Source organism: Ambystoma mexicanum, chromosome 11, assembly GCF_040938575.1.
Source record: "Ambystoma mexicanum isolate Mex_15411 chromosome 11, UKY_AmexF1_1, whole genome shotgun sequence".
Classification (NCBI taxonomy): domain Eukaryota; kingdom Metazoa; phylum Chordata; class Amphibia; order Caudata; family Ambystomatidae; genus Ambystoma; species Ambystoma mexicanum.
In genome coordinates, this window is record NC_090934.1 from 187104562 (window position 1) to 187117157 (window position 12596).

Genomic DNA, 12596 nt, shown 5'->3' on the forward strand with positions numbered 1-12596 from the left:
TGAGTTGAGCAACTTTCCAGAGAGGCTAATGGGCGCAACTTCAAATGTAGTTGGATATACTTCTAAATGCATGTGGGAACAGTCTTAAATTCAACTTTCTCAGAGAGGGTATTATAGTAGATAGCATGTGAACACACGGTCAGTAATGCAGTACGTGTGTGCCTAAACTAGTGACAATCACTTTTTACATATTTGCCACTAACATGGCCCAATCCATTCCTAATCTGTTACTGAGAGGCAGAAGACTTCTACGAGTAAGCCTCGACTGCAAAGAACCTCCCATCGGGTCCACAATCAGCTAATTCTGGGTGAGTGTTACACAAATGCCCAATACCAGATTCTAACATACATGATGTTAAACTGTGTACTCCGGGTTGTAGGGGTATGCAGGAAACATAATTCGAATATATCTTGTCTCAAAGGTTGAACACATTTCAAGGCCACTTTACACCTTTTTGAGGTAGTGTTTAGTGATACTTTATGGTGAACATTGGAGAATATAATAGAATAATGATGATTTTAAGTTGAAATCACAAGGTGTTAACACTATGATTTGTTATGCATTGTAGGTACACAGATGCACATGTAAATGTAGATTTACTTTTTTGAGATGAAAGACAATTTAAAGCCCTGAGGATGGATTCTATATCTGAAACGCATCAGAAATTGTGTTAATTAAATTTGAGTTGACTGTTTATAGAAATGCAATTGTAAAACATGTATTGGTTTATGTAGAGGAGAAGCAGCCTCCACCTTTATATGGATTTGTAAAGTGTTCTACTATCAAAGGTTTGGTATAATTGTAATGTTAACACAACACTAAGATATTGGGTGTGATGACACTGAATGCAAACAAATAGAAATCGATCTCATGTAAGCCCTTTCAGCATCGAAATTTGTTTCTGTAAAAATATTACTCATTTTTTAGCTGTGTCATATCTATCAGCTTTGAACTTATTTGTATGAAAATACTAAAGGGACGTTTGTCCGCTGGGAGTGCATTTGGGATACCTGTTGGCAACAATAAGTTGGTTTGAAATAAAGTTGTATTGAGTCTCCGTAGGCCCGGGACTATACCTTTTTTTGCACCAGAAATGTAATTAAAAACCTGTCACACTGTGAGTTAAGTTATATATATAAAATATATAAAACTGAACACGCTAGTAGAAGCTGAAACAGTAGCGCCCCTCACCTATAACCTATTGTTTATCCCCAGCACAACCTGTCAGCGAGTTGACCTTCCTACGCTGTACTAGTGACCCTCTCACGTTGAGATTGAGGTCCTTCTTAAACATTGCATTGAAAAGCCTTTGACCAGATGAATAATGAGGGTTACAGGAGGACATTGATCATATTCCGATGTTATGTTCATTGCTTGTATCACGCGGACACTGTCCTGACAAAGCTTTAAATCTCCGAGGGTAAAAAGGAGTGAGGGAAGGGGGCAGGGAGAAAGTAAGGTGGCAAGGAGGAAGCAGGGAAAGCTAAACATATACACCCCCATTTTAAATGGAACGGAGTGGGAAATGGAAACGTAAAAACGAGGGGTAATGCCTTTATACCTCCCTTTCCTCCTCTGCCCTATTTTCGAGCAATGGCAAGGCATAGGAGGGGCAGAGAGAAGGGATAAGACCTCTGCCCTGCTGCTGACCTCCTCCGTTTTGTCAGGGAATTTCGTTTTATGCCTGCATGAAATTTTCATGCAGGCGTAAAACCAAATGCATTCCTATGAAATCCGCCTTAGTATAGCACCTGCTAATAGCGGGCAGAATCCGAACGAATCTATGTATAAATGCCGCCTGCAAAGCATTTTCTTGACAGTATTTCTTTTTTGCCAAGACAAAGTAAAAGAAAAGAGTAAAGGCGAGTGTGCCCCGTTTTAGTCTTTCCTTTTATTCTATGTCTTGCAAATGTTTAAACTTATAAACAAGAGATCCAACAGCACCGCACGTGCAAACGCGTGTGGCCCCCCTGCATGGAATTAACATTTGATATAAAATAACCCCCACGATGCTATGTTATGTTGTTGCTTGCACAGTGCTTACAGCTGCCTCAGAGAATGAAGATCAGAAAAGCTTCACAGCGGCCAAGAGTAGGGAGAAGGCAATACAGTGAACTGTGACTAAAATGAGGGTCATAACTCCACCTGCGGATGAATAGAGAGCAATAGGATCACCATTCAGCCTACTGTAACCAGGGAAGAGGGAGACGTTGCCCTGATCTGTAAGTGCGGCCTGTGCAGGGGGTGAAGGAAGAGGGGCAGCGAGCTCGAGTGAGGCCTCTTGCCTCGAGAAGCGCTTCAGCATAACGGACATCAGAGCAGGTGTCTCATAATTCAAGAAAGGTACACGCATGCTCTCTGCACACCAACAGACCTGCCCGGAGGTCCAGGTGCCCAAAGGGAATGTTCCAGCCTCAGGATTATCGGCTCCGCCTCTGCTTCCCACCTCCTGCGATGCCGAGGGGCCAGCAGTGTGGATAACTGATGTCTGGAAACCCAGGGTCTTGAGTTATGTAATGCCTATACGCCTCTCCCCCGCCCTGCACCCGTGTGCATATCGTCTCCATCTTGAAGTGTGTTTGGAATTGAATCGTGGGTTAGGGGAACATTATATACGAACCCAGTAATGTTCTATGGCTCCTTCTCTGAGAGCCAAGGGTACAACAAAACAAATACATATCCAGATGTAGTTCCTTCGACAGCCAAACTTGCTAGTTGAAAAGAATGGGAGAGGTGCACAGTGCAATGCCCTTACCGAAAACGTAGTTCCGCACCATCCATTCTGTAGCGGGACTTGCTTAAATAGCATGCGTTCATTATTCACGATATCTTCATAGGTAGGGCCTGAACACTCCGTACTATTTACTAGAAGATGCATGTTTGAAGCGCTATACTGAAACCTCTCCAGAAGGCACTTGCTGATGGAGACTGTCATTGCATCACCGCGACAGTCCACAGCTGGCACGATCTGACTGCGATCTGAAAGAGAAAATCACATATTAGGAATAGCTCTGTAATGCGGCTGCAGCTATTAACATGCATGTATGCTAGACCCATCCTCACGCAAACACACTCACCACAACAAAACACACAATTTGGTTTCATTGCTTCCTCAGTAAGAATGAAGATTACCCCTGCTATCTGCGCAGGGAGTATTCATTCTATTAAAGACTAGGAGGCGAGCATTATGCTTCATCTTCATTTATTTCTACTCTTCAGCAGTTCAACAAACATATATAATAAAACCATGAAAAGTGTTCTAAAAACTAGCAAACTTTTCTCTTATCCAAAACTACAAAATCCATGAGCCTCTGTAGTCCATGCTCACTCCACCAGTCACAACCCACTTCCTGTGCTTGGACTCCTCCTCTGCTTTTACCCGCTCTGAAAGTCTCTAACTGATCCTCGTCAACGGTGCGAAGACTCTCTTGAACTTTTAACTTAATTGCCGAAAAAACTCTCCGGTCTCCTGAGATTCTCTGCTCTGTCATCACCTTCAGTTATTCTTCTGATCCTCTCCTATGAAAAGAACAACAATAGAATACTTTAGGGTGGTGCGAACGTCTCGTACTGATACATGATAAAGCATTGACATCGTATACACAGTACCAGATTCGGGTGGGAATTTAATGCTCGCCTCCTAGTCTTTAATAGAATTAATACTCCCTGCGCAGATAGCAGGGGTAATCTTCATTCTATGACAAGACTGGAGGCGAGCATTATGCTTGTTCAAAGCTTACCCAACACCGTACTTGCTAAACTCTCTGCTGGCTTAAAGTAAAACTCTTTAAAAGTCCTATCGCTTGACCAGTCTGCTGCCAGCATTATCTCACTCAAGGGCACTCCTGCTCTCACGGCGGACGAGGCCATTGCCCCCCTCACCGAATGAGCTCCATACGTGCTCACATTCAGACCTGCTGCATGCATAACCTCCTTGACCCATCTTGCGAGGGTAGCTGATGCAACAGCGTGATAGGGCTTCCTGCGCGCTATTAATAACTGAGTAGTACTTGCTGCTCTATACTCCGCAGTTCTATTCTCGTACTCCTTAATGCATCGTGCTACGCACCATTTCGAATTACTCGGGAAATACGGATAATGTACCGTAGATGTCCCTGTCTTGGTCCTTCTGACTATGGAGAATGTAACTCCCTCCGGACCGAAGGATCGTCTGATAACATCTAGTGCTCTCACGTCCGATACCCTCTTGCAGGAGATTAAGCATAGCAACATAGCTAGCTTTCCGGATAATTGCTTAAGCGAGAAGTACTTATTGGTCGGCCAACTCGCTAATAGGTGCAGTACTGCAGCCACGTCCCATGTTGTGCTATACCTGGGCTCCGGTGGCGCTTTAAATCTTGCTCCTCTGATGAGCCTCACCACCGCAGGATGTTCTCCTGCCGGGACGCCCTCTATTGGCATGTGACCCGCAGAAATCGCCGATCTGTACACTCCTATAGTACGGAAAGCTCTCCCGCTCTGTAATAGGGTCGCTAGAAAGATCAGAATCTCCACTACAGATGCAGAAACGGGATGAACACTTCTGTCCTTGCACCAGCTTGTCCATTTTGCCCAAGCTGCGTCATAGCTCCTCCTAGTGGATGGAGCCCAGGATTCAGCGATAAGCTGAGCAGCCTGCGCCGAAATTCCTGGCAAGGCCCACCGTTTCTGGATATCCTGCACGCGACTAGCGGGAGTGTCCCTCTCACTCTCAGAGGATGACACGACCCAGCTGGGTCCGTGAGTAGTCGCTCCTCGTCGGGGAGGACTCTGGGAATGTCCGACACCAGTTCCATTAGGGTGGGGAACCACACCTGAGACTTCCATAATGGCGCTACTAATACCAGCTCTGCTTTCTCCCTCCGGCTTTTCGCTAATACTCTGCTCAACATCACGAAGGGGGGAAAAGCGTAATGCGGACCTCCTATCCACTCTTGCAGAAACGCATCTGTTCCTAGCGCTCCCGGATCCAGCCTCCAGCTGAAATAGCCGCTCCTCTGCGCATTGAGCCGGGAAGCAAACAGGTCTACTTGCAATGGTCCCCATCTCGTGTTCAGACTCTGAAACACTGCTGGATCCAGCCTCCAATCGCTGGAATCCGTAAGGTACCGAGAGTTCCAATCTGCTACTACGTTCAGTGTCCCTGGCAGGTACTCCGCTGTCACAGACGTCCCTGATCGTAGGCAGAAGTGCCACAGGTCCTTCGCTAACTCTGCGAGCATCTTGGATCTCGTACCACCCAAATGGTTGATGTAGCGCACTGCTGATATGTTGTCCATCTTCAGTAGGACACAAGATTTCACTCTCTCTTTCGTAAAGGATTTGATCGCGAATGATCCTGCTAGGAGCTCTAGGCAGTTTATGTGTAGACGAAGCTCCTCTTCGCTCCACTTGCCTCCGGTCTGTAAAGACCCACATCTGGCCAGCCTTTCCGACTGGCATCCGATTCTATTATCAAATCCGGCTTGTCTCCGAATATGGCTCGCCCATTCCAAGCGTCCATATTCTTTAACCACCATTCTAGTTCTGTAATCGAGTCCTGATCCAAAGGCACTTGTTGATGGTACTTCAGACCTAGTTGCAGATGTTTTATTTTCAATCTCTGCAGTGCTCGGTAGTGAAGTGGCCCCGGGAAAATGGCCTGGATAGAAGCTGCTAGAAGCCCAACTATTCTCGCTAATGTCCTGAGAGATACTTGCTGCTTCTCTAAGCATACTCTGATCTCTCTCTTGATGTCTCTCATCTTCCGAGCTGGAAGTTCCAAGGTCGCCTTCTTGGTGTCTAGGATAAATCCCAGGAAGTCTAACCTTTGCGCCGGTGTGGTATCTGATTTTTCTGTGTTCACTAGAAATCCTAGTGAGGTCAGAAGGTCCTGCACCCATCTCGTTTGGTATACTAATACCTCCCGATCTTCTGCCAGGAGCAAGAGGCCGTCCAGGTAAATAATAAGCCTGACGCCTTTCTCCCTGATTGCTGCCGCTACCGGCTTCATCAGCTTTGTGAATGCCCAGGGTGCCGAAGCAAGACCGAATGGCATCGACTTGAATTGCCAGAATCGGCTTCGCCAGCGAAAAGCTAGAAATGGTCTGTACTCCTCGAGAACAGGTACTGTGAGGTAAGCGTCCTTCAGATCTAGACGCGTCAACCAATCTCCTTCTCTTAGGGAGTCTCTGAGCTGATGGACACCCTCCATCTTGAAGTGCCGATATACGATCCAGCTGTTCAGCTCTTTGAGATTTATCACCGGGCGTACCTTCTCCTTCCTGTGCACTAGGAACATATTGCTCACAAACTTCGGGGATGTCTCGCATTTCTCTATCGCCTGCTTGGTGACTAGCTGTGCTATTTCGCTGTCTAGCCATGCTTGTTCTGCTTGCACTAATTTCTGACCCTGCGGCTCGTATCGCTGAACTGGGGTCTCTATGAAATCTAGCTGCAGACCGCTGACGTTCTGCAGTTTCCAGGAATCGCTTGAAAGCTTGCGCCAATTCTCTAAATATCTGCGCGTCCTCCCCCCTACTGGAGGATACATAATCGCTCTCACCTGGCGTAAATCCTTGACCTTGTCCCGATCCTCTGGACCTTCGGCCTCTTGGGAATCTCCCCCTGGACGGGAAAAAGATGTCTTGGCTCTTGTTCTCCCAGTATTGTGCCCTGGTGTTCTGAGGTCTTCTCCCTCCTTGGTTGCGACCGGCTGCGCGACCTCTGTAGCGGCCGGTCCCCCCCAAAAACTCTGCTGGGGAATATTTTGCGAATAGATGCTTGGGCCTTCTCTAGCGACGCGAATGTGCCTACGAACCGGCCCATCTCCTTCCCAAAGGTTTCTCCGAACAGGAGGCCTTGTACACCTTCCCCTGCTTCATATGACGACAAATCACTCAACTTTGAATCTATCTGGAGCAATAGGCCCTTCCTTCTCTCTGACGCGATGGCACAATTCGCGTTTCCAAGCAGGCAGACAGCTCTCTGAGCCCACCCTGCGAGGGCTTCCGGGTCAACCTCTTCTCCCGTGTCCTTCGCCCTCTCTGCGAGGTCCATAATTTTTGCGAGAGGACCTGCTAAATCTAATAACTTCTCCTGACAGGATTTCCAGGATCTATCAATCCCCTTCCGGGGGTCTTTGCTCGTCTTGGCCACAAAGGTCAGCATTTTTGGGTCGAGCTCAGGTGCTTCCGCCACCTTTCCTGGCAGATCTGGGCGCGGGCACTCTGCCCGTAGGCGCTGTCTCACCTCCTTGTCTAGTGGCTTGCGTAACCTTGCTGCCATATACTGAGTTACTCGGGGGGATGGTTGCCACTCGGTGGACCTCGGATTACGTATGCTGTCTGGGTCGAACATATCATCCTGATTTTCTATGAGGTGTTTCTCCTTCCTCGCTCTCTTGCCCCCACTGGGTCTAACCCAGTCTTCCTCCTCGGCTTCTTCTTCCCCTAAAGAGTCTTGCTCTTCTACCAGCTCTTCCTCCGAGCCAAGGTCTTCTCCAATATTGTCCTCCCCTGGAGCGGGGGTCATGAGGTTCGGCACCGCCTGCCTTTGTAGGTACGCTTCTTTAAGCTTTGCGAAAGCGTCAGGCACCTCCGAGGCCTTTTCTATCGCCTCTTCTAATGAGCCCCGGGGGTCGTCAGAGGCTTTCCTCTTGAGGGCTAGCTTACTCCCCTTATGCCCCTCTTTCAAGAGTTCTGTGGGCGTGTGCTTATCCACTTTGGTGCTGGTCTTTGGCTGTGAGAGTATAGCTTCCAACGTCTCCAGCCTCTCTTGTAGGGGTTTCACCCCTTCTGCCACTGCATCCATAAGAGAGCTACCCAGCACTTGCTTGAAGCTGGCAGCGAGGTCCTGCGACTGCTCCTCCTCACTCCACTCAAAGTCTGACATTTTCCTTTGTGCTGTGTGCCTAAAATACCTGGAACAGGTCTCTTAGCACGCCCACTGCTCTCTTATGATGTTAAATGTCTTTTTTTTTTTTTTTTTTTCACTTTTTTACTTTTTTACTTTCAGTGGCTGCACCTTTGTCCTTGTTTAGCCTTCCGGCATCTGCGGAGGTCCCCGCACTCAAATCGACCATCTACTGCTTCTCGGCAGTGTAGGGGCTCACAGACCCGAGTCTTTCACAGATCTTGCAACTGAAGGTCTGCTGAAGTGCCGGAGTTAGTGCTTATGCTGATCCTGCTGCGCACGATCGTTCGATCGCTATGTTCCACTTCAAACTAGTTGGAGTTAATGCTCTGCATCTACGAGCGCTGGCGATTAGCGATCGCCGCTTTGAAATGATGCTACGCGACTTTGCGCGTGTAAGCTCTGCCCCCCCGCGGGTGGGGGCTATGCTGTTGGAGCGAGACGCTCCGCGCTTCGCGCGCTAGCTCCGCCCACCCGCGGGAGGGGGCTATGCTGTTGGGGCGATACGCACTGCGCTTCGCGCGCTAGCTCCGGCCACCCGTGGGTGGAGCTACAATCTTCTATGCGTGAACCGGCTCCTGTCGCTTGTGAGGCTGACCGAACCCCTGACGTGCCGGGTATACGGCACGGGGCCGTCAGCCTCACGGCCGACGCTATAAATCAAGGGAACTTTTCCTGGGGTCCCGCAGTGACCCACGCGGCGAATGCGCCTGCAAAGGGAAAAACGCCAAACCTAGTACGCGCGCGCGTGGTGTGACATTAGCATTAAAACTTCCAAGCAAGTGCAAACGCCATTTCTCTCACGTTCCCCCTGCAAATGCTCACACTCTCAGCACATATATCCTATCTTTAACCCAAATTTCCCCTCTTCCTCAGCCAATTTGCTACAGGCATTAGGAGAGGAAAGAAATAGTACTTATCTGCTTGAAGAGCAGTAAAAGAAGAGGAGGAGTCCAAGCACAGGAAGTGGGTTGTGACTGGTGGAGTGAGCATGGACTACAGAGGCTCATGGATTTTGTAGTTTTGGATAAGAGAAAAGTTTGCTAGTTTTTAGAACACTTTTCATGGTTTTATTATATATGTTTGTTGAACTGCTGAAGAGTAGAAATAAATGAAGATGAAGCATAATGCTCGCCTCCAGTCTTGTCATAGAATGACTTTTGTCGGAGAGGATGTTACTGCAGTAAGCAATGTCTTCCCAAAAGAGGACCCACCCCTCCGACCCCCCGCCAGATAGAGGGTGCATGGGAATGTCTCACTCCCCATTTGTGACACAGGGAAGCAAACATGGGGAGGGAAAATCTGCATAAGCTACATGCTTTCTGGGATAGCAGTATAAAATCTTGCTTAGACTGTAGTTATTTAAACATAGCCAATTATGGCATCAGGCTCAGTCGGTATTCACCAAAATCTGTCTACGAGAATTTAGAACACGTAATACATTCAACCGCAATAATCATGTTTCATGCATTTTAGTACCAGTACGGTGAAGGGGGCATGGACGTCATTTAAGGGTCGCCAGGGGTCGTCCCTTGCTACCCCTAAAAGAAATGCTACAAAAAACCCTTTTTTTATTTTTATTTTTTACATTGAGGCACATGGTCTGTGTTTGTTTCTGGAGTGGCTGGTTTTCTGATGGCTATAGTCGATAATATAGCTCAGTGGGTTGAGCTCTGGCTGCTGCAATGTGTGTGTGATCTGCAGGTTGCAGGTTCGATTCCCAGCAAGGTCAATGCAGCCTTTCATCCTACTGAGATTGATAAATGAGTACCAAAATTGGTTGGGTGCTATTGTATGTATATTTGTTATATATGAAGCGCTTAAGTGTAAGTGCTATATAATAACACATCATTATCATTTGGCCTTGGACGTCTGCTTGCATTCACAATGATTTGGTAATATGGACCTATACGCACTGATCTTAACGATACATACGGTGATCCATTTGTGTATGAAATGTATATCACTTTACAGTTATATCGCAACCATATTTTTCATAGTGTACTCAGAAACACTGCTATGTAACGCTGTTTATTCGTGGGGTGAAAGGTCGTGTTCCATCGCTTCCCGTGATGTCACTTCAGAGTGGGGTCAAATGACATCACTTCCTGTGATGTCATCAGGAGGACAAGGGTCGTGTGATGTCACTTCCGCTAGCCCTGGAATTTTGGAGCAATGACGTCCCTGAAGGCGTGGGGGGGGGGTAATTTTGCTCAGCCCTCCCCATATGATCGTCCATTGCGGCACAAAGCACAGCTTTTGGGAGAAAGTTGGAAAAAAACAGTATTTGATTGTGTCTAGAACAATACTCTTCAGTCTATTCTTTAACATATTTAGTGTTGATAAACCTATAATCAGTTATTTTGAAAAGGGGGCACTATTTTATGCCATTATCATTGCACATTTCCAGATGATAAGTAACAGAAAGTGCGACAAAACCAGCTACCCACCTATATACGCATTAGATGTGCTTAGTTGTAACAAGTGCTACTTAACATGTCGGTCAACAGATCCAAACAGAGAGAATAGAGATGAACATTTTAATCAATACGTATAAAAACACTTGGAATATTTTCCATGTAAGACAATGGACAAAAATGCATTTTGTTGACAAACAGAGAAAAAATATCACATAAAAAACAAAACTCATGTGACGGTCATGTTTTTCAATAATTGAACAGAACCACAAATGTCATGAAGTGACAACATTGTGATGTTAGTAGTAATGTGTGATGAACACATAATGATTTTCATAGTTTTTAAATGGTAATCGCTAGTCCTTGACACCGTCGACACAGAGAAATGTGTTTCTGGGAAACAGTGATGATGCTTGGGAAGAATCTATAGTCGACTTTAACCGCTAATAGATGTATACTGAACCCGTCATCAGGACGAAAGATGGTGACATCACATAAATAGTGTCAGAATGGAGGGTGAGGAACCGTCAAATAACTTTTCCTGTTATGGCAATCTAAAAACCAAAAGGCACAAAGAACGGCGAACTGGTAACGTGAAAGTATAAAAACCAAACTTGAGGGTGGCATATCTCTATTAAAGTGCACTTACAACTCATTACACTAACCTTTCAATTGCTTTGTTAATGTGTATGGTCGCGAATAGGGAGGATGGTTTAACCAAATTCGGCTTCTATCACTGTGTGGTCTCGCAGTGATTAGAGCTAAAATGAACAAAAAATGAAAGTAACTTAGGGAAACTCGCATTTTGCAAAATGTTTCTTATTGTTTTTATCTATAAGCAAATTAGTATTATTATTTTCGTGAGCATCACGTGGACTTCTACACGTTAAGTGTGTTATTTGTAATTGAAAGTGCTCGCACGCAAATACTGGCACCTGATGTGTGCAACCGTGAAACCAGCATGTGAACAGGATGTTATTCACCACATGCAGAAACTCATGGTGTTTAAATGACATAATGTATAGAAATACCTCATATGGATGTTCCCGCAAACAAGGTAGTTGAATGTCTGTACGCATGGCCAGCGTATTGCTTAGCATTTCATGGTGCCAGCGTATTGCTTAGCATTTCATGGTGCCGGACAGTATAAAAAAGGAAAAATTGAATATTTTTAGCCGAGCATAGGGTTAAGTACGAAAGACTTAAAAAAGATGTGAGCGCACAGCGGCTTAGCTTACCTTCCGTTTATGTTTGCGATGTTATATCAGAGACCCGCTCCTCGTTTGGATGCAACTAGACGCCGTGTTGTATCAGAATGCATACACGGTTGCCACATCCGGAAGTGGTTTAGTAGAGAGGTTGCGCGCAACTAGACCGCAGCTTCCAAAACATTTTTGAAGGCTGAGCAGCCATCTTTGAATAAAAAATGGCAGACAGTTTACAGCAGAACAGCTGAAACGTATAGTTGTATGTTTTTGTCGAGCACATGAGGTGCCGCTTTTCCATCAAAACTGGCGGAACAATGTGCACAGTTAAGAGAGAATGTGACCATAATGGCGTGTGGGCAAAGAAATGGAGAATTTTAAAGATTGATAGGGACAAAAGTGCCCAAAACACGAGGGCGAGAAAGCCCAAGATATTTTAGCATGGATGCACACTAGAGACCAAACACATTTGTTTCAATAGTGCAAGTTAGAAGTTGTTTTGTTTAGGACAAACGCCCGGAGTGCGAGAATGGAAAAACACGAGATGTTTTAGCATGAATGCACACACAAGAGCAAACACATTTATCTCAAAAGTACGAGATTTAGCTAATTATCAGATGTGTTTCAAGGTTTTGAAAGGGATGGCATAAATGAATAGATTTGGATCATATATAAAAATCTACGTCGGGTTGAAAGAGACTTAATAGGTCGTGAAAGGTCATTTGTGGAGAAACAGGCTCCACTCGATTCCAACATTTAGGCCTGCTTGTACAGTGTTTAAATTATAGATCCATTTCTGCTCTAGTTGTTTCAGCTTCCGATCTCTGTCTCCACCTTGGGGGTGGCCCGGCACTGTTTGGATAATATACCATTGTATATCTTTGGCGGTATGTTTAGCCTTCAGAAAGTGGGAAACCAAAGGTTTATCGGGTACCGAATTCTTTACACAAGAGCGGTGTTCGCAGATTCGCTGCTTGATGGGTCTCTTGGTTTTGCCAATATATATCAAGGCGCATGGGCATGTAATGGCGTAAATGGCCCACGGTGTGTTACAATTTGTAAAGTTGTTTAGATACCATG

General features: G+C 46.0%; 1 protein-coding gene across 9 annotated transcripts in view; it reads right to left on the bottom strand.

Moving 5' to 3' along the window:
• The window catches only part of LOC138503205 (uromodulin-like), an 895795-nt gene that overhangs the window by 551585 nt on the left and 331614 nt on the right, over positions 1 to 12596 (bottom strand). For all 9 annotated transcript variants that reach the window (XM_069622787.1, XM_069622786.1, XM_069622784.1 and 6 more), the window contains one exon: positions 2757 to 2980. In XM_069622787.1, coding sequence (XP_069478888.1) covers positions 2757 to 2980 — 224 coding nt within the window. The remainder of the gene's footprint in view (positions 1 to 2756; positions 2981 to 12596) is intronic.